A 22,643-nucleotide genomic window follows, 5' to 3' on the forward strand; every position below is an offset into this window, starting at 1 on the left:
ATCAGCTGAGCCTGGGACACGGAGGGTGCAGCGACCCGAGATCACGACACTGCACTCCAGCCTGGGCAACAGAGCTAGACCCAGTCTCGAAAGGGAAAAAAAAAAAAAAAAAAAAAGAAAATCCAGCAGGAAAGATTCTTTTATAAAAGAAAGGGCCATTGAGTAAGTTACAGTGGCTATCAAGTAAAAGACAAAGTTAACTTCCTAGAATTTCTAAACAACTTCAAATATACACAGTTTAAATAAACTTATAAAACTTCTTAATCAAAGTGACTTACAACTCACAATTTTCCAGGTAAGTTTTTGAAAAGTAGCTAATTAGCTTACTCCGCTAGAATATATTCTACAGGATAAGTATCCCTAATCTACAAATCTGGAATCTTGAAGTGCTCCAAAATCTGAAACTTTCTGAGCACTGACATGATGCTCAAATGCTCATTGGAGCACTTCAGATTTTGGACTAGGAATGCTGAATCAGTAACAAATATTATAAAATCCAAAACACTTCTGGTTCCAAGCATTTTGGATAAGGAATACTCAACCTGTATAATCAAAGGCTAATAAACTTTAAAAGATGCAAAATAGTTTTTAATCCAATACATTTTAGTAAGCAACAAGCACAGGACTAGCAATTTTAGGTAGATTCATTTCTGTATAAATCTTAACTAATTCCTGTAAAAACAATTAAAGATTTATATGTGCATTTCGGTAGTTTTAGACAGCAAAATTACCGGAGAGCACATTCCTGGCCTTCCTCTCTTTGGATCTTGCACAATCTCCTGAAGTGAAAAATGCATAATAAAAGGCATCGGTGCACTGTCTTTGAGACTTATCTCCAACTCATCCACTTACCAGGAATAAAGCTTAAAAACAATGGAGCAAACAGTCCCCCTTACTCCTGTTATTCTGTCTGAAACAAAACACAAAGTAGCCCTCCACATCTTTTACGTACAGAATATCAGGTGCAACTACTGCACTGTAAAACTCCCTAGATAAGTACTCTAGTTTGGGAGTCTAGTGGCAGTGATAACAGTATTGGGTTCTCAGAGGTATGGCAAGTTTTGTTAGCTTTGCATTGCTTTGGCATATATAGATCCTCAATCACTCATTAAAGGCTATTATTCAAAGGAAACTATTCCATGCAGTAGAGTGCAGAACAGTTTAAATAAAGGCAAAATTCAAAGCAGAAGGCCTTGCTAGGAAACACTAAAAAATCCACAAAAAAAGTGATAAAGTTCTGGGCTAGGATATTAGTAAAATGTATTGTTTGTTTGCATCTAGATCCCAGCTACTAAAGAAAAGAATAATTGAATCAATGAGAATGTAAATAGGGAGTTACATATTAGATACAGATATATATATATCTGTATGGGAAGGAGGAGGGAAGGAAAAGAAACAGGCTATGAAATCATGTGATTGATAGGAATAGTGAAGACTTGGGCAATCTGACTCTAACCACTGACATAAAGAAAGACCTGAAAAAAATTGTGCTTAAAATATCTTGACTTTTTTTCTTATGCTTACAATATAGTGATAAGGAAGGGACTAGCCATGGTCTGAATGTTTGTGTCCCCGCAAAATTCATGTGTTAAAACTTAATCCCCAGTGCAGTGGTGTTGGACGGTGGAACTTTCGGGAGGGCTCTGCCCTCATGAATGGGATTAGTGTCCTTATAAAAGAAGCCTGAGAGATCTTGTTCATCCCTTCTACAATGTGAGGACACAGCTAGAAGGTTCCATCTAAGAGGAATAGGCCCTCATGAGACACCAAATCTACTGGCACCTTGATTTTGGACTTCCCAGCCACCAGAATTGTGAGCAATGAATTTCTGTTTATTAAGTTCACAGGAATTTTGTTACAGCAGCCCAAATGGACTAAGACAGAACTGACTCATAATTGTAGAATAAGAGGAACCCTTTTCTCAGCTTTTTCCACTGATACCTTTTGCCACTTATGATCTACGAAATATAATTATTTTAACGAATATTAAATGAATGCATCATTTTCCAGTGATTTGATCAAACAAAACAGACTTCAAGTCATTAAGATCAATCAAATGGCATATAAGCTAAAACCTTTAAAGATTAAGTAGAATCATTTTATTTTAATCCGATGTGAAAGAAAATAATTTTTTTAAAGAAAAGTGTCATACTGTTCCTAGATGCATTCAGCAATACTAGCTACTACATTTTTTATGGTTACCTGGAGGTTATATGTGGATCCTGGTGTATCATACAAATGGAGAGGTAGACGTTCAATAGATTCTAGTACAGCTATTAACTTTCGAATTAATGCAACTGCTGGTCGACTGTGAAGAAATAATTAGTATTAAGAGCTTTTGTATAACTACATGTAAATATTCATGCAGAAAATATGGTAATCAACTTCAATATATACCCCTACTTTTTCATGACTACAAAGTTTAATTTTTGTATTAGATTATGTCTGAGTAGAAATACTCTCACAACTCAATTTCCTTCACTTAAGAATAAAACATTTCATTTTTCTAATAAAAACTTAATTATATTTAAAGTAGACGTATGATTTATTTTTACAGTTTAAATAATTTTATTGGATAATATTTGATAAATAAAAAAGAATATAAAGCAACAAAGTTTTGAAAAAATATTTGATGGCTAGGGTATCACAACATATACTTTCTCATTATTAGAGTGTAAACTGTGATGACACTGCCGGAAAACAATGTGAAAATTTGAATCAAGAACTTTTAAAAATCGTCTTGCAGAGCTGGGCAAGGTGGTATATGCTGGAGTCCCGGCTACAAGGGAAGCTGAGAAAAGAGAATTGCTTGAGCCCAGGAATTTGAGGCTGTAGTGCAAAATTATGGCACCTGTACATAGCCACTGGACTCCAGCCTCAGCAACACAGCAAGACTCCATCTCTTAAAAAAAAAAAAAATCATCTATAACCTATAATACAGTATTACCGCTTACGGAATTTACGTAAAAAGATGTTTCCGTTGAGACTAGTATATTTGAGTATTAGTAATAGTTTGTAAAGAGCTAAAACACAGTAATACTTCAATACATTATTATACATCCATAAAGATATAATATGCATTCATTAAAAATGAAATTTGAAATTAGCACAATTATCTGAATAAATTGTATAACTTGTTATTTTACAAGTGCAATCCCATTCAAACGTACACAGAATAATATAATGAACCTTCATCAACCCAGCTTTAGCAATTAGCTACTAATGGCCAATCTCCATCCAGCTCTCTCCTTTTTTTTTTTTTTTTTTTTTTGAGATAGAGTCTCACTCTGTCACCTAGGCTGGAGCGCAGTGGCGCAATCTCAGGTCACTGCAACCTCTGCCTCCAGGGTTCAAGGGATTCTCCTGCCTCAGCCTCCCGAGTAGCTGGGATTAAAGACGCCCACCACCAGGCCCAACTAACTTCTGTATTTTTAGTAGAGATGGGTTTTTGCCATGTTGGCCAGGCTGGTCTTGAACTCCTGACCTCAAGTGATCCACCCACCTCAGCCTCCCAAAGTCCTGGGATTACAGGCGTGAGCCACCATGCCTGGCCTACTCCTTCTTACATATTTTGAAAAAATACTAAAGAGCTTATCATTTCATCCAGAGATAGTCTTTCTATATAAATCTAACAAAAGAATTATTTTTTAAAAAAACAGTATTACACTTTTAAAAAGAACAATTATTACTTAATATTATCAAACATTTCATCAGTGTTCAAATTTTCAACTCTCTTAAACAGGCATGTAATTTAATTTAAACTAAGTGATCAGGCCAGGAACGGTGGTTCATGCCTGTAATCACAACACGTTGGGCAGCCAAGACAGGAGAAATGCTTGAGCCCAGGAGGTTGAGGCTGCAGTGAGCCAAGATGACATCAACTGTACTCCAGCCTGGGCAACAGAGCGAAACGTTGTCTGAATTTACAAAATAATAATTATCATGAATAAGTAAACTAAGTGATCAGCTGCATTCATAGCAGACATGTAATTTCAATGTTTCTTTTTATTCCATTAGATTAAAAAACTTCAAAAATTTTCCTATTATACATGTATAATATGTTACTTTCTTATTAAATAAGAGTTTCTTTTGTGTGTATAAATGTCATACTAGACTTATTGTAGAGGAAGTATACCAACTATGTAAACATTACAAACATGAAATTTGAGATTTTACCTTTCATCATCTTCATTTTCACTAAAGGCAGTTTTAAAAACATTTATTCTTTCTACCAGTTGACTACAATCTTGTTTCATATCCAAATCCATGCTCTAAAGAAAACAAAAAGTATAAAGTCCAAAAAAAAATAATTTAAGGATCTTACTGAAATTTATCAAAAACTAAGAGACAAATGTTAACATATTGTTATACAATGATCACTACAATGTGAATAAAATCATTCATCATTTCATCTTTCAATTAAAATTATTTTTAGTATATGACTAGTAGGCCATGGCTAACATACAAAATTTTTTCCTTCTTCAATGTTATAATGTACTCACCAATTATGCTGCAAAATCAGTGTTTCCTCAAGTATACAAGATGGTTTCAGATTATATTAATATAGGAATGAACATTTTCCATTTTAACAGTACTATTTCTTTAATAAGTATTAGGAAAAAACTGGTACATCAAAACTATTTCATAGATTACTAAGTGATATAATGTGATATATCACTATAATAAATGGGAATAAATGCAAATAGTAAAGTTTATGAAGGGACTATGGGACTCATTGAAGTTCCAGTGAATTTTTTTTTTTTTGAGACAGAGTCTCGCTCTGTCACCCAGGCTGGAGAACAGTGGTGCTATCTTGGCTCACTGCAACCTCGCCTCCCAGGCTCAAGCAATTCTCCTGCCTCAGAATTACAGAAGAGTAGGTGGGACTACAGGCGCATGCCAACACGCCTGGCTAATTTTTTTTTGTATTTTTAATAGAGATTGAGTTTCACCATGTTGGCCAGGCTGGTCTTGCACTCCTGACCTCAAGTGTTCTGCCCACCTCAGCCTCCCAGAGTGCTAGTTACAGGCATGAGCCACCGCACCCAGCCTAAAGTAAATCTTAAGAGTGCATCAGCACATACAATGATTAAGATCAAGAAATCAACTCTGGCCAGGTGCAGTGGCTCACACCTGTAATCCCAGCACCTTGGGAGGCCAAGGAAGGCAGATCGCTTGACCCCAGCCTAGGCATCATGGCGAACACACAGATGCACATGCACAGGTATGTGCACATACACACATGCACACACACTAAAAAGAACTGAGTAGTCCACATTTCAGCAGCACGTATACCAAAACTGAAATGATACAGAGAAGATTAGTATGGCCCCTGCACAAGGATGACACACAAATTCGTGAAGCATTCCAAATTTTTAAAAATATTAATTAATTAATTAATTAATTAAATAAAACTAAGTAGAACTGAAATGAAAATAATTCTTTCATTAAAATAAAGGAAAAAAGAGCCAGGTGCAGTGGCTCATGCCTGTAATCCCAGCACTTCGGAGGCAAAGGCGGGCAGGTCACTTGAGGTCAGGAGTGCGAAACCAGCCTGGCCAACATGACAAAACCTCGTCTCTACTAAAAATACAAAAATTAGCTGGGCGTGGTGGCAGGTGCCTGTAATCCCAGCTACTCAGGAGGCTAAGGCAGGAGAATCACTTGAGCCCAGGAGGCAGAGGCTGCAGTGAGTCAGGACTGCACCACTGCACTCCAGCCTGGGCGACAAAGCAAGACTCTGTCTCAAAAATAAATAAATATATAAACAAAGGAAAAAAGTTTTACCACAATAAACAGACATTCTTAAATTGAAAAAATATATAAGGTTATTAGCAAATATGTATCAAATTTTCACATAAACTTCCTGAACTTTCTTTTCCTTTTAACTCATCTGTATTTGTTATAACTTTAAGCAGAATGTGACTCGAGCACTACATTTCCATCCACAAGACTGAGTCTGAGTTATTATTGAACAGCTTTATGATATGCTTAGGTAGGCTTATAACTTTGCTCCTCCAAACAATACTTTTCTTTGGAAAACAAGCCCTGTGGAGAGTTCCTTCCATCATAAACTTCCTAAACTTTCATTGTTCATACATTATGCATATAACTTGGGTACTTAAGGTCTACAGACATATTCTATTTTATATAACATGTAAAAATCAGAGCAGTGAATAATAATAAATCAGGCTGAAGTGTTTTTAGTCAACAAAACCTTTAGCAAATTATAACTGGGAACTTAGAAATCAAAATAAACAATTATTTAATTCATTTGGCTCAAACTAATCATAAAACTTAAAGGCTGAAGAAATTAGAAATATTAACATCATTCAGCTTTTAAATATTTCTTGACAAAACAAACTAAAAAGGAGTAACTACAAATAATTTTTAAAACTATATTTTTGTTCTTTACTACTTGATAAACTTACATTGTTTAACACAGTAAGAAGTGCTTGTACCAAGCCACTGCTACACATTTCATATGGTGAAATTGTGTTTTCATCCTTCAAAAGTACAATTAGGTTTTCTAAAGCTGTCTTCATTAAATCTCTCCAAGTGTTCTCACTCTCAATACACTAAAAGAAAAAAAAATTTAATGAAGACAATCAAAAACATAAACATAGCTCTTAAAATAACTTATCAGAACATCAATTATCATGACAATAATTTAGATATTAAGCAAAATTAACAGTTCAAATTATTAACGCAAATTATGTCTACCAGAGGTCAGCAAACGTTTTCGTAAAGGGCCCAGTGCAAACATTTTAGGCTTTGCAGGCCATATAGTCTACATCACAGCTATTCAACCACACCCCTGTAGCACCAAAGTAGTCACAGACAATATGTAAATGAATAAGCATGGCTACTTGTGATTAAATTATATGGATACCGAAATCTGGTTTTCATGTGTCTTGAAATTGTCCTTCTGGTTTGTTTTCAATCATTTAAAAATATAAAAACCATTCTTACCTCATAAAGCCATGCGAAAATGGTGAGCAGGCCAGATTTGGCTCCTGGGCCATAATTTGCTGACCCCCTGCTCAATACACATGACATAAAGGATAGAGGGGAAGAGATCAAACTAAAATTCACTACACATCATTAAAATCTAGAGGATGACATACTTGTCTATTTGTATGAAGTTCCCAAGATGACTCTAACTGAGTTGCTATGTTTCTGAGTGTTACCACTACTCCACGAGGCATGCTTTCAACAGCTTTAAAGTGGTCATCATATAAATCTCGAGCCATAGTTCGTACCTACCAAAATAAACATAACAACTGTGAATTTTTACTACAATTAATAATTTTACCAAATATTCACTTTTATAGACACTCATATTTACATATTTCACCATGAAAAGGTACGTATATACTGTCATTTGGGCACAAATGAGCTCTCGAAGTTACAGTTATTTGAGAAAACAACCTATGTATGTTCTGGGTCTGATGAAATTTAGTACATGATATTATTTACAAATATATGCTTAAGTAATGTAAATTTAGGATTCACCTAATGCCATTTTAATCCCAAACAAACCCAGCATAACTCTAATGCAACAGAAAAAAACGTATCTCTCTAAACTACTTAATAATACTTTCTATTCTATTTTGGTATGCCCTTCAGAATTAAAAGATGGCAATCATGGATATCAGACAAGTTTGAAGAAACTTATCTATTTATAAAACAGTATTAATAATTAATACTGGTGTGGTGGCTCATGCTTGTAATCCCAGCACTTTGGGAGGCCAAGGCAGGCAGATCACTTGAGGTCAGTCAGGAGTTCAAGACCAGCCTGACCAACATGGTGAAACCTCGTCTCTACTAAAAATTAAAAATAAAATTAGCTGGGCATGATTGTGCATGCCTATAGTCCCAGCTACTCAGGAGACTGAGGCGGGACAATCACCTGAACCCGGGAGGCGGAGGCTGCAGTGAGCCAAGACTGTGCCACTGCCTGGGTGACAGAGCAAGACTTTGCCTCAAAAAAAAAAAAAACAAATAAATTAGTTAAAATTATTTTTGCCTAAAATATTTTGATGCCTACTTGTTTATATATGCAAAAGGATAGCCACCTACTCACTGAGTTGCTACTGATTTCAAATCAAGAAAGTGAAGTAGTAATTTTTAAAATTTTTTTCTTATAATTTCAACTTTTATTTTAGATTTGGGGTACCTGTGCAGGTTACATGGGTATATTGTGTGATGTTAAGGTTTGCGATACAAATCATCTCAACACCCAGGTAGTGAGCATAGTACCCAACAATTCTGAAACCCTTGCCACCCTCACTCCACACCCTCCATAATTTTTTTTTTTAATGAGAATACAGGATTGAGACAATGTTCTCATTGAATTTTTTTAGTTTGTGTTATGAAATTTCAGTACCCTGTAGTCTAGATTTGGTTGGTTAATATGACATATTAGGTATTCCAAAAAACTCTTGAAATAGGTGATTTATAGTCAGATTATTCAACAGTTCCATGCTTGCAAATATGAGTATTCATTAAAATTTGTAACCTCAAAATCAATCATTGCAGAGCTTTCACATTCATTGACAGACATGCACAGTGCAGCAACAAATTTAAGGTGCCCAATATGCATGTTCCCAGCAGAATTCAAAAAGGTAACACTCTTTCTTGCTTCAGGTCTCATACTATAAACAAGTGCCCTATTCACAATCTACTTAGTGTCACATTTTTTGAATTTTGGGGCTTTTTCTTCCTGATTTCATTGTTTAAAATGGCCCCCAAACATAGTGCTTAAGTGCTATCCAGTGTTTCTAAGCACAAGAAGACTGTGATGTACCTTACAGGAAAAAAAAAAGTGTGTGCTAAAATAAGCTTTGTTCAAGCATAACAGTGCTGTTGGCCAGTTCAATATTAACAAATCAACAATACATATCAGGCTGGGCGCAGTGGCTCAGGCCTGTAATCACAGCACTTTGGGAGCCCGAGGCGGGCAGATCACTTGAGGTAGGAGTTTGAGACCAGCCTGGCCAACATGGTGAAACCCCGTCTCTACTAAAAATGCAAAAATGAGCCGGGCATGGTGGCGCACACCTGTAATCCCAGGTATTTGGGAGGCTGAGGCAGGTGAATCAGTTGAACCTGGAAGGCAGAAGTTGCAGTGAGCCAAGACTGTGCCACTGCCCTCCAACATAGGAAACAGAGCAAGACTCTGTCTCAAAAAACAAAAAAACAATACATAGCAAATAAGGTGTCTTTAAACAAAAACATACTAAAAAACAAGGTGAAAAAATGTTGTCACAACAGGCCCTAGGGCTAGAAGAAATCTAACCCAGTATTTCTCCCACAAGCAATGGTTCAATATTCACAATAACTTTATAAAATGTAACTACTGTTGGCCGGACATGGTGGCTCATGCCTGTAATCCCACTACTTTGGGAGGCCGAGGCAGGTGGATCACTTGAAGTCAGGAGATGGAGACTATCCTGGCTAACACGGTGAAACCCTGTCTCTACTAAAAATACAAAAAATTAACTGGGCATGGTGGCTCGTGCTTGTAGTCCCAGCTACTCGGAAGGCTGAGGCAGGAGAATTGCTTGAACCTGGGGAGGCAGAGGTTGCAGTGAGCCGAGATCGCACCACTGCACTCCAGCCTGGGCGACAGCGTGAGAATCCGTCTCAAAAAAAATAAAAATAAATTAAAATAAATTTAAAAGCTGTGTTCTTTCCAAAGTGTAGCACCTACAAATATCTTTGGGATAACCTAGCACATTCAAACAGGAAATAAAGATGTGAACATCTTTATATAAAACATCGGCTTCAAATGAAAACCACTATTACAGGACGGGCACAGTGGGAAATGCCTGTAATCCCAGCACTTTGGAAGGCTGAAGAGGGTGGATCACCTGAGGTCAGGAGTTTGAGACCAGCCTGGCCAACATGGTGAAACCCCATCTCTACTAAAAATACAAAAAATTAGCTGGGCATGGTGGTGGGCACCTGTAATCCCAGCTACTCAGGAGGCTGAGGCAGGAGAATAGCTTGAACCCAGGAGGCAGAGGTTACAGTGAGCTGAGACTGCACCATTCTACAGTCTGGCCAACAAGAGCGAAACCGAGTCTCAAAAAAAACATTACAAGGGTTTCACTAAGTTTGTTTAAAAAAAAATAGAAACATCATTATTACAATTTCTCTGGTCAAAGCCATAAAAACACAAGAACTCTCCCCTAATCCTAATCATATACAAGCATTCTCTGCATACTGTATTTAAAAACTATCTTAGAACCAGGCATAGCACCTGTAGTCCCAGCTACTTGGGAGGCTGAGGCAGGAGGATTACTTGCACTCAGGTATTTTAGACCAGCCTGGACAACACAGAGAGACTGTTTCAAAACAAAACAAATTTAAAAAATCCTATTTTATATTACCATTATAGGTAAAATAAACATACTAGTCACCAGAAAATGTTGACTCTAACTATGAGATTATCTTACTTAAGTTCTTTTTTAAAAATGAAAAAAAAAATGCAAGAACAATTAATAAACATGGAAATATACTGGCCATATTTTAAAGTAACAATTCAAACCTGATGAAAGCATAAAAAAATTAGTCAATTACGCATCTGCTACTGTATCTTCTTGAAGTAATAATTTCAGCTGAGATAGCCATTAAACTAAGCATCAAAATAATCTGAATTTAGAACCAGGCAGTTAAGTTGCTGTATCACAAGGTATTAACCCAGATTGTAAAATATAAGTCATTTTCAATTCCACTGTAACACTAAAAATATCCTACTATCATTAATAATTTCAATGAGTTGAATTTTTTGTGCAATTAATAAGTCAAGTAATTTACATTTTGTTTTATATTAACATCCATTTTGATTCTGTTTTAATGTTGGTATTTAGTATAGGTATAAAAATTATATGTAAATAAATATTTAAGAAAATGAACACAGAAAATAGGAAAACTAAAAATATGTTATGTTAGGGTTGCTTATGTTGTATGGCTCAATTTTTTTCAATGCTTATACTTTACCACTGAAAATTTACCAAATCAGTATAAAAGACAAGAATAAAGCACATCCAACAGATATACCTTTTGCTTTGTTTTTTCTAACTTAGATTTCAGTTTTCTGCCTCTTTTGCCAGTCCAGCCAGTCACAAATTCTGAACCTTGGGGGAAAAAAAAGAATATTCACAGAACTTACTTTGTTATGATTTAACATATTCATTTATTTTTACCTACTAAACTTACATATCTTACACACTTACCCAGAGAAGTTTCTGCAGTAAATGAATGTTTGGTTCCTCTATTAGATTCAAATACAAAACCAGGTAAATCTTCTTTCAATATTGTAGCTTGCTGACCATCTGAATTATGAATAGCAATTTCTCCTTCTTTCAAACATGTCAGTGACCAATTTCCTACAGTAAGTTTAGTGGGTCCTGGTGCTGACAGTATAGGTTGACTTGAAGTAGATGGCTTTACTTGGCCTCGAGCTCTTTGTAACTTCTCTAAGAATTCACTTCGACTTTCTATAAAGACAAAATACTTGTTTTAAAATCTTATTTCTTTCAAATATAACATGTATTTTCTCTTAGGAAAAAAAGACCTATTAAAATATAAATTTTAAACAATAAAACTAAATTAGAAACTGGAAATATTAGCCAGGCATGGTGGTACACATCTGTAGTCCCAGCTACTTGGGAAGCTAAGGCGAGATGATCACTTGAGCTCACGAGTTTGAGGTTGCAATGAGCTATGATCACACCACTGCTCTCTAGCCTGGGAGACAGAGTAAGACACTGTCTCCAAAACAAAAAAAAAAAGGAGCTATATTTGTAAAGATATTTTTTAAAAAGCAGATATAGTGTTGTTCCTTGTCCCATGCAGTAAAAACACATTTAGGAAATATTTTCATGGTATAATAATTTTTCTGTACTGATACAAAAGAAATTGATATTAAAAAATAAAGAAACAAATATTTAAAAAAAATACCATGACAGGCTGGGCGCAGTGGCTCACACCTGTAACTCCAGCATGTTGTGAGGCTGAGGTGGGGGGATCACCTGAGGTCAGGAGTTCGAGACTAGCCTGACCAACAAGGTGAAACCCCATCTCTACTAAAAATACAAAAATTAGCCGGGCATGGTGACAGGTGCCTGTAGTCCCAGCTACTCGGGACAGTGAGACAGGAGAATTGCTTGAACCTGGGAGGTGGAGGTTGCAGTGAGCCGAGATCGCACCACTGCACTCCAGCCTGGGTGACAGAGTGAGACTCCGTCTCAAAAAAATAAAATACCTTGACAATGGTAGCAAAAATATGAGAAAAAAACCAAACTGTAGAAACTAGGAAAATATTTTAATTGAAACAAAATATTACCTGAACTGTCAGATCCACCTTCTGGACTACCACTTGAATACATGGTGGCAAGTTTTCCATCCAAGATAAATCTGAACCATCCATTACTGCCATTAGATAATTCCAAGGCTGCTGCATCACTCCAAATATATAAGCAGTCCCTTCCCCTAATGATTGACCAGTCTCTCCAATGATATGGTTTACCTTGCTGCAATTCTTTAGCATCTTCCTGTGGTTCATCTTCCTAAATGTGTAGAATTATTCAAGTAAACATGGAAAATAATTTCAATTTCAAATATTCATACATATTTTAAAAACATGAATCTAATTTAATTTCACATTTAAATACTCTGAACATAATACTCAATTGCCTGTAGCTTAATTTTTTTCCCCCCCTTTTAGAAACATGGTCTCAACTCTGTCATCCAGGCTGGAGTGCAATAGTGTCATCATAGCTTACTGCAGCCTGTAACTCCTGGCCTCAGACAATCCTCCCACCTCAACCTCCCAAGTAGCTGGGATTACAGGTCCAAGCCACGGCACCTGCCTCTCAATTCTGACTAATTAATTACCTATAACTAAATCTTACAAATAAGTGTTAAAAATATTAAGAAATTCATGTAAATAATGACCTATATTATATCATGTCCAGGTGTAGTGGGGTAAAGACTAATGGATTAGAGCACTACACACAACAACATAACCCAAAACCTTGGTGAACTCATTACATCTCTGGGCCTATTTGTAAACAATGATGATTTAGAGAAGCTCAATGGTATCCAAAGTGAAGTGTGTAACAGAATCACCAAAGAAACTTTTTAAAGATAAATTCTGGCTGACAGTGATGGCTCATGCCTATAACCCCAACACTTTGGGAGGCCAAGGCAGGAGGATTGCTTAGGCCATGAGTTCAAGATCAGCCTGGGCAACATAGCAAGTCTGTCTCCACAAAAAAAAAATTAAAAATTAGCTGAGGGTGGTAGTGTGCACCTGCAGTCCTAGCTACTGGAGAAGCTGAAGCACGAAGACTGCCTGGGCCCTGGAGTTTGAGGTTATAGTGTAGGACTGTGCCACAGAACTCCAGCCTGGGTGACAGATCGGGACTCTGTCTCTATTATCTATATCTATCTATCTATCTAGATAATAGAGACACTATCTATAATCTCTATATAGATAATAGAGACAAGGTCTCACTCTCTCTATAATAATAGAGACATTATCTACAACCTCTATATAGATAACAGAGACAGTGTCTCTCTATAAATATATTATATATATTTATAATTTATATATAATATATAGTATCTATTATAAGTAAATAAAATTCATTCATTCATTCCAAGACCCCACCCTTAGCCAAGTGAATCAAATATACTCATTCCCATGATCATACAAGTATTTTAGTTAGAGCTTTTTTTTGAGACAGAGTCTCGCTCTGTCACCCAGGCTGGAGTACAGTGGTACAATCTCCACTCACTGCAAGCTCCACCTCCCGAGTTCACGCCATTTTCCTGCCTCAGCCTCCCAAGTAGCTGGGACTACAGGCGCCTGCCACCACGCCCGACTAATTTTCTGTATTTTCAGTAGAGATGGTGTTTCACCGTGTTAGCCAGGATGGTCTCGATCTTCTGACCTCGTGATCTGCCCGCCTCAGCTTCCCAAAGTGCTGGGATTACAGGCGTGAGCCACCGCGCCTGACTGAGCATGTTTTTTTTTAAAAAAAAAAAACAATCTATAAACATTTTGTAGCTCAGCCTGTGTTCCTAAAACTTTTTTTGGACATATTTAAAAACTGAAAATATTCACATAAAAAAGATTATTAAATTATCTAAATACATCCATCATAAACAATTAAAATATAGACAAGATACATGAAAAATGTGTTTTCAAACACTAAAGAACAGTCAATGCAGGACTATGATCCCTAAGAAAATGAAAGCAAACAAAGTGAGTATCTTAGAACCAGAGACCATTTTCTGGCTAAGCTCATGTGGAAGGGGAACACAGATCCTAGCAGTACCAGTTAAGAAAACAGAGATCAGAGTTTGAGGAGTTTGAGGCAACTGGAATATGTGGAGGCTGAGTTCACTATTAGGGAACTGAAGAGAAAAAGCCTCTCCAGAAATCTGCAAAGTAGTTTCCACTGAGTACTACACTTATATATAGGGTGATACTCCATAAGATTGGGCAAAGAACAACTGGAAAGTTGTAAGAGATCATACAAGTAGCCAGACATTTGCACTCCAAACAGCCAGAGTAGAAAATCCTCATGGATCACCAGGATATTCAGTGAATTCAAAGAACTCACGAATTCGGGATCATAGGGGTAAACTTCCCTAGAGTAAAAGCTATTCTGCCACCATGCAATGACAATTTTGTATTCTTTGTAGAGACAGAGTTTTGCCATGTTACCTAGGCTAGGCTCGAATTCGTGGGCTCAAGCGACCTGTCTGCCTCAGTCTCCCAAAGTCCTGGAGTTACAGGCGTGAGCCAAGATACCTGGCCAAAGCCCAATATTCTTTACGAAAGACCACAAAGCCCAGAGCTCAACATCATCACATTTACAATATCCAGTAGCAAATCAAAAATTACTAGACAAAGAAGCACAGTGGCTCACACCTGTAATCTCAGCACTTTGGAAGGCCAAGGCAGGAGGATAACTTGAGGCCAAAAACCAACCTAGCCTTAGCAACATAGTGAGATCCGCATCTCTACAAAAATAAAATAAATATTTTTTTAATTAAAAAAAAATAAATAAAGAGGCCAGGTGCGGTGGATCACTTTGAGCTCAGGAGTTCGAGACCAGCCTGGCCAACACGGTAAAACCCTGTCTCTACTAAAAATACAAAACTTAGCTGAGCATGGTGGTGTGCACCTATAATTCCAGCTACTTGGGAGGCTGAGGCAGGAGAACTGCTTGAACCTGGGAGGCAGAGGTTGCAATGAGCCGAGATCACGCCACTGCACTCTAGGCTGGGTGACAGAGCGAGACCCTGTCTCAAAAAAGAAAAATTTAGAAAGAAGGCCAAATAATTTTCAGATACATAAAATCTGAGAGAATTATCTGGCTTGTCTTTTAATTTTCTTTTTTTTTTTTTTTTTTAATAAAAATAGAGACGGGTCGGCCAGGCGTGGTGGCTCATGCCTGTAATCCCAGCACTTTGGGAGGCCAAGGTGGGCGGGTCATGAGGTCAGGAGATCGAGATCATCCTGGCTAACACGGTAAAACCCTGTCTCTGCTAAAAATACAAAAAATTAGCCGGGCATTGTGGCGGGCGCCTGTAGTCCCAGCTACTCGGGAGGCTGAGGCAGGAGAATGGCGTGAACCCGGGAGGCAGAGCTTGCAGTGAGCCGAGATCGTGACAGAGCAAGACTCCGTCTCAAAAAAAAAAAAATAGAGACAGGGTCTCACCATGTTGCCCAGACTGGTCTCGAACTCCTGGGCTCAAGCAATTCTCCCACCTGAGCCTCCCCAAAGTGCTGGGATTACAGGCATGAGCCATCATACCCAGCCGACCATTTCAATGTATTTTAAAGAGCAGAAGGGTGTAATGATGAAAGTACAACTTACCAATTATTTGTTCTTTTACAGTATAACCTCTTGAAGTTTAATTTACAAAATCTTTCCCAAGTCCGAGGTCACTAAGATTTTCTTTTCCTCTAGAATTTTCATAATTTTAGTGTATACATTTTAGTCTATGGTTCATTTTGTTAATTTTTGTATATGGGACCCTAACCATGTATATATATATAATGCTATATATATACATGGGTAGTAAGGATTGAGACTAAGGGAGACTCAATCTCAAAAAACAAAACAAAACAAAAAAAGAAATGATACAAATATATATATATGTGGTAAGGGTTGAGGTTCAATTATTTTGCATATGCTATTGACTCGCTCATTTTTTGAAAAGATCATCCTTTCTCGATTGTCTTAGCACTTTTGTTGAAAATCAACTGGCCATATGCGTAGTGGGTCATTAATCTATCTTTAAACTATTGTCACACTTTCTTGATTACTGAAGTTTTATAAAAGAGTTGAAACTGATGTATATCCTTCTACGCTGCTCCTTTTCCAGGTTACTTTGGCCATTGCATTTATATGTAAATGTTAGAATATGTGCATTTATATATAAATTATATAAATGTTAGACTCTCCTTGTTTTTTTTTTTTTTTGAGATGGAGTTCCGTTCTGTCAACCAGACTGGAGTGCAATGGCACGATCTGATCTCAGCTCACTGCAAACTCTACCTCCCAGGTTCAAGCAATTCTCCTGCCTCACCCTCCCAAGTAGCTAGGATTACAGGTGTGTGCCACCACGCCCAGCTAATTTTTTTTTTTTTTGAGATGGAGTCTTGCTCTGTCGCCCAGGCTGGAGTACAGTGGCGCAACCTCAGCTCACTGCAACCTCCGCCTCCCAGGTTCAAGTGATTCTCCTGCCTCAGCCTCCTGAGTAGCTGGGACTACAGGCAAGTGCTACCATGCCTGGCTCATTTTTGTATTTTTTGTAGAGATGGGGTTTCACCATGTTGGCCAGGCTGGTTTTGAACTTCTGACCTCAGGTGATCTCCCCTGCCTTGGCCTCCCAAAGCGCTGGGATTACAGGCATGAGCCACTGCACTCAGCCTAGAATCTCCTTGTTAATTTCTACAAAAAGACTGCTGGGATCTTGGTTGGGATTGCTGTAACCTATTTCTTGAGACAGAGTTCCAGAGAATAAACTCAGATAACATTTTTGTTTTGTTTTACCTTAAATCCCCCAGTAATTCTGACGATTAACCAGATTTGGGTAACACATACACACTCTCTCTTTCACCACTCTCAGGATTCTACAATTATAACTCATATGCCACCATTTTTTTTCAAATATATTACTACCCTGTTATTAACACACAGTAAGCATTCACTAAATACTAGAAATAAATCTTGCTGGGAATCACTAGAGATGGAAAAGGTATATTTAAATTTGCAGTCTAAGGCAAGAGTTACCAATGAATACAGAAATTGGTGGGTTAAATTTACTGAGAAACAGCATATTTACAGTCTGGAATTCTGTCCCTACAAATTACTTATTACAAAAGGAAAAAGAGGCCAGGAGCAGTGACTCACGCCTGTAATACCAACAGTTTGGGAGGCCGAGGTGGGTGGATCACCTAGGTCAGAAGTTCGAGACTGGCCTGGCCAATATGGTGAAACCCCGTCTCTACTAAAAATTCAAAAATTAGCTGGGCGTGGTGGTACGTGCCTGTAATCCCAGCTACTCCGGAGGCTGAGGCATGAGAATCGCTTTAACCCAGAAGGTGGAGGGTGCAGTGAGCCGAGATTATGCCATTGCACTCCAGCCTGGGCAACAGAGCAAGATTCTGTCTCAAAAAAAAAAAAAAAAAAAGGAAAAAGAGCAACTTTACAACTTTACAGTAGAGAAACCTGGAAGAGAAAAACTTAAGCAAGTGATCCAAGTTGTCATAACCAACAGGGCAAAGAGACACAAATGTGCCTCCGAGAAGGAACATTATGCACCTAGAAGAGCATAGTATCACCTCTATGGGACTTTTGCTAAAACACATAAGCTGAATTTAATCACAAAGAAACATGACACAAAGTTAGGCTCTTTGTTTAAATTAACTGTTCTATTCTCTTCATAAACACCAAAGCTATGAAAATAAAAGGAAGGCTGACAGACTGTTGTAGGTTCTCAGGACAAACTATCGCAGGTTCTCAGGAATATGATAACCAATGTAATGTGTGCTCCTGGATTTCATTGTGGACCAGAAAAAAAAATTACTATGAAGGACATTAAAGACAATGGCAAAATCTAAACATGGTCTCCAGAGAATATATTAGTGTTACATAAATATTAAATTTTCTGATTAGTACAATTTTGATAATTACACTACAACTATGTCCTAGGTTTTTTTGGTGAAATATTTAGGTTAAAAGGGAAAACTCTGTATTCAGCTTACCATCAAATTTTTTTTTTTTTTAAGATGGAGTCTCAGGCCGGGCGCGGTGGCTCACGCCTGTAAACCCAGCACTTTGGGAGGCAGAGGTGGGCGGATCACGAGGTCAGGAGATCGAGACCATCCTGGCTAGCATGGTGAAACCCTGTCTCTATTAAAAGTACAAAAAATTAGCCAGGCGTGGTGGCAGGCGCCTGTAGTCCCAGCTACTGGGGAGGCTGAGGCAGGAGAATGGCGTGAATCCGGGAGGCAGAGCTTGCAGTGAGCCAAGATCGCGCCACTGCACTCCAGCCTGAGTGACAGAGCGAGACTCTGTCTCAATAAAAAAAAAAAAAAAAAAAAAAAAAAGTTGGAGTCTCACTCTGTCGCCCAGGCTGGAGTGCGGTGGTGCGATCTCGGCTCACTGCAACCTCAGCCTTTGGGAGGTCAGGGCAGGCGGATTACCTGAGGTCAGGAGTTTGAGATCAGCCTGACCAACATGGAGAAACCCCGTCTCTACTAAAAATACAAAATTAGCCAGGGAGGTGAAGGTTGCAGTGAGCTGAGATCGCATCATTGCACTCCAGCCTGGACAACAAGAGCGAAACTCCATCTCAAAAAAAAAGTACACATACACACACACACACACACACACAGATACATGTGTCTGAAAAAATATTAAAGGAAATGGGGCAAAATGTTAACTACTGAATTTGGATAGAGTATTCTGATATTCTTTAATTGTATTTGCAACATTTCTGTATGTTTAAAATTGATCAAAATGTTTTAAAAGAAAATTGACCAATTTAAAAAATATACAGAACTATTTCATATTGTCATTATCCTGTCAAAAACCATCAAAAATTGAAACTAGATTTTCCTCAAAAAAAAAAAAAAACTCCTCCTGATACCTCTATAATTAAGACCACTCACTTTTTCTGGTTTTGATTCCTCTTCATTCTCATCATCAGAGGAAGGACCTGCTAACGTTGACACTTTGCTAATTACACCAAGTCTGGCTAGCTGATCCAAAAATATATCACCACCTTTATCTACTAAATCCCTTATGATCTGCAAAGCCAGCAAGTGGCCATCATCATCATCCTGAAAAAAATAAAAATAAAAATAAGTTTAGTTGCCAGGAGTAGAGAAATGCAGTAATTTGCACAACATGATTTACTGAAATTAAAACAAAATTTTTATTTCAGACTACTAGCTAAAGGAAATTAATGCTGAAGAGTTTTGAAAAAGAAACTGACCTCTTGATCCAGGACAGTTGCAGTGATTTCCACTAGTATCGTAGGCAAATTGTGACCAACATCAGAATCACAAACTTCTTTTAACAGTGCTTCAGAGCAAAAATGAATCATTTTTCGAATTAGAGCAAGACTTGCTTTCCTTAAAAAGTAAAAATGGAATTATATGAAGCCAAATGAAGTTAAAATAAACCAAAATGCATGCATTAATGAACAGTAAAATATCCAATGTTACATTTTATACACTCTGCTAAAAAAAATACACTTAATAAAAAAATACAAAAAATTGGGACTCAGCACTATATGTTCATTTTTGAAATAATTCCATTTATTTTCTATTATAAATATATTGAGCTCACCAAAAATGACTTATAAAATTTTCTTAAATGTACTCTTCTATATTCTACACTTTACCAGCATGAATGTTAACATGTCAGGATAATTTTAGAAAATCAAGTAAAAAGTACTACAACTACTAAGAAAATAAATGTGGCCCAGTGCAGTGGCTCACGCCTGTAATCCCTGCATTTTGGGAGGCTGAGGGAGGCAGATTGCTTGAGGTCAGGAGTTCAAGACTAGCTTGGCCAACATGGAAACCCCGTCTGTACTAAAAATACAAAAATTAGCTAGACGTGGTGGCAGGCACCTGTAATCTCAGCTACTCAGGAGCCTAAGGCGGAATAATCACTTGAACCCAGGAGATGGTGCCACTGTACTCCATCCTGGGAGACTGAAGGAGACTCCATCTCAAAACACAAAACAAAATTAAAAAAAGAAAAGAAATGATACAAATTATAACTAATCTAAAATTTCCTATAATCCAAAATACAATGCTCTAAGAATTTAAGATAGTAGGTAATTTATATGAAAAACAAAATTTTGAATTAATTTGTCCTTCATCAAATTTAAAAACCACGTTCACTACAACTATGGACTCATATAAATGAAAATAAGAGATCCTAATAATCCCATGCCCCCAAAATATTCCCATCATTAACAAATTAGTATGCCTCCTTTCCCTTTTATTCACTTATTGCTTTGCTTAGACCGTAGCAGACACTCTATATAAAGTCACATAAATTAACCTCAATGTTTTTTTTTTGGAGAACAGAGTCTTGCTCTGTCGCCTAGGCTGAAGTGTAGTGGCACAATCTCAGTTCACTGCAACCTCTGCCTCCCAGGTTTGCGCCATTCTCCTGCCTCAGCCTCCCGAGTAGCTGGGACTACAGGCGCACGCCACCACGCTCAGCTAATTTTTTGTATTTTTAGTAAAGATGGGGTTTCACTGTGTTAGCCAGGATGGTCTTGATCTCCTGACCTCATGATCCGTCCGCCTCTACTTCCCAAAGTGCTGGGATTACAGGCGTGAGCCACCACGCCCAGCCAAATTAACCTCAACTTTATAACATGTAACCTGATCTTTTAAAATAAAAAACACATATTCACATACATTTAAATGATAATAAACTATTAATAAGATGAGGCTTGGCTGGGCGAGGTGGTTCACGCCTGTAATCCCAGCACTTTGGAAGGCTGAGGCAGGTGGATCACCTGAGGTCAGGAGTTCGAGACCAGCCTGACCAATATGGTGAAACCCCGTCTCTACTAAAAATACAAAAATTAGCCAGGCATGGTGGTGGGCATCTGTAGTCCCAGCTACTCAGGAGGCTGAGACAGAAGAATTGCTTGAACCCTAGAGGCAGAGGTTGCAGCAGGCCAAGATCATGCCACTGCACTCCAGCCTGGACGACAGAGCCAGACTCTGTCTTAAACAAAAACAAACAAACAAAAAAAGGCTTGTCTATTATGTAAGAGCCAATAATCAATCCATTTAACAAATATTTTACCAAGAGCCAATAATCAATCCATTTAACAAATATTTTCTAAGTATCTAACAATGTTCTAGGCACTAAGCTGCAGGTATCATTACCCTTGAGGTGAATGATAGAAGGATAAAGAGGCAAAATTTTCAACTGATGTCCTAGAGAGGCATGTGACACAGCTGTATTTCTACAGCATGGGGTCTCTACATATTTTATAACTCTCTCTAGCTGAAGTTATAACATTATATTTCTTTAATGAAGGAATATGCTTTATTACAAATTCAAGTACAGTACAGAAAATGATAGGTGGACAGAGGACAAACCGTTCTAACAGGATTGGTTCTTTCCGGTTTTTGTTTTGTCGTTTTTAATTTAATTTTATTTATTTATTTTTTTGGGACAGAGTCTCGCTCTGTCATCCAGGCTGGAGTGCAGTGGTGTGATCTCAGCTCACTGCAACCTCCACCTCCAGGGTTCAAGCGATTCTCCTGTCTCAGCCTCCAGAGTAGCTGCGATTACAGGTGTGCACCACCACACCCAGTTAATTTTTGTAGTTTTAGTAGAGACGGAGTTTCATCATGTTGGCCAGGCTGATCTCGAACTCCTGACCTCAGGTGATCTGCCTGCCTCAGCCTCCAAAGTGCTGGAATTACAGGCGTGAGCTACCGCACCCAGCCATAATTTTAATTTTTTTTTTGAGACAGGGTCTCGCTCTGTCCCCCAGGCTGGAGTGCAGTGGCAGGATTTTAGCTCACTGCAACCTCTGACTCCCAGGTTCAAGTGATTCTCGTGCCTCAGCCTCCCAAGTAGCTGGGACTACAGGCTCCTGCCACTGTGCCCAGCTAATTTTTCTATTTTTTGTAGAGACAGGGTTTTACCACGTTGCCCAGGCTGGTCTCGAAATCCTGTGCTCAGGAGATCCACCCTGCTCGGCCTCCCAAAGTGCTGGGATTACAGGCATGAGTCACTGCGCCTGGCGCCGGTTTTTATTACTGGCCCCAGTTTTTATTTATATTCCACTGTAAATACCAGAATTTAACTATTAGTTTTATATCATGACTTATTTCAACTAACAATGTATTAGAATGTTTATGTTATTTATCTATCTCTCTCTCATATACTGAGCCATTACGAGCAGTAACCTTTTTATGTACTTTAAAAACATAATTCATTTAACCCACACAACAAAACCTATGAGGCGGGTTTTATTATCTCAAATTTACAAGTGAAGATACTAAGCGATAGTTAAGTCAGTCTACTAAGATCACCGAACTAATAAATTACAGA

General features: G+C 37.9%; 1 protein-coding gene and 1 non-coding gene across 15 annotated transcripts in view; one reads left to right on the forward strand and one right to left on the reverse strand.

Moving 5' to 3' along the window:
- The window catches only part of HECTD1 (HECT domain E3 ubiquitin protein ligase 1), a 111,281-nt gene that overhangs the window by 41,509 nt on the left and 47,129 nt on the right, over positions 1-22,643 (reverse strand). For all 14 annotated transcript variants that reach the window (XM_063715815.1, XM_063715809.1, XM_063715811.1 and 11 more), the window contains exons 11-19: positions 19,537-19,675; positions 19,211-19,381; positions 12,356-12,578; positions 11,244-11,507; positions 11,068-11,144; positions 7,128-7,262; positions 6,432-6,578; positions 4,177-4,271; positions 2,203-2,308 (exon numbers count right to left, since the gene is read on the reverse strand). In XM_063715815.1, the coding sequence (XP_063571885.1) occupies positions 2,203-2,308; positions 4,177-4,271; positions 6,432-6,578; positions 7,128-7,262; positions 11,068-11,144; positions 11,244-11,507; positions 12,356-12,578; positions 19,211-19,381; positions 19,537-19,675 (1,357 nt within the window). The remainder of the gene's footprint in view (positions 1-2,202; positions 2,309-4,176; positions 4,272-6,431; positions 6,579-7,127; positions 7,263-11,067; positions 11,145-11,243; positions 11,508-12,355; positions 12,579-19,210; positions 19,382-19,536; positions 19,676-22,643) is intronic.
- On the forward strand, positions 5,271-5,377 carry LOC112128978 (U6 spliceosomal RNA). Its single transcript, XR_002911408.3, has one exon. It is a non-coding gene; the product is annotated as a U6 spliceosomal RNA (small nuclear RNA).

The sequence above is a fragment of the Pongo abelii genome, chromosome 15 (assembly GCF_028885655.2).
Source record: "Pongo abelii isolate AG06213 chromosome 15, NHGRI_mPonAbe1-v2.0_pri, whole genome shotgun sequence".
NCBI lineage: Eukaryota > Metazoa > Chordata > Mammalia > Primates > Hominidae > Pongo > Pongo abelii.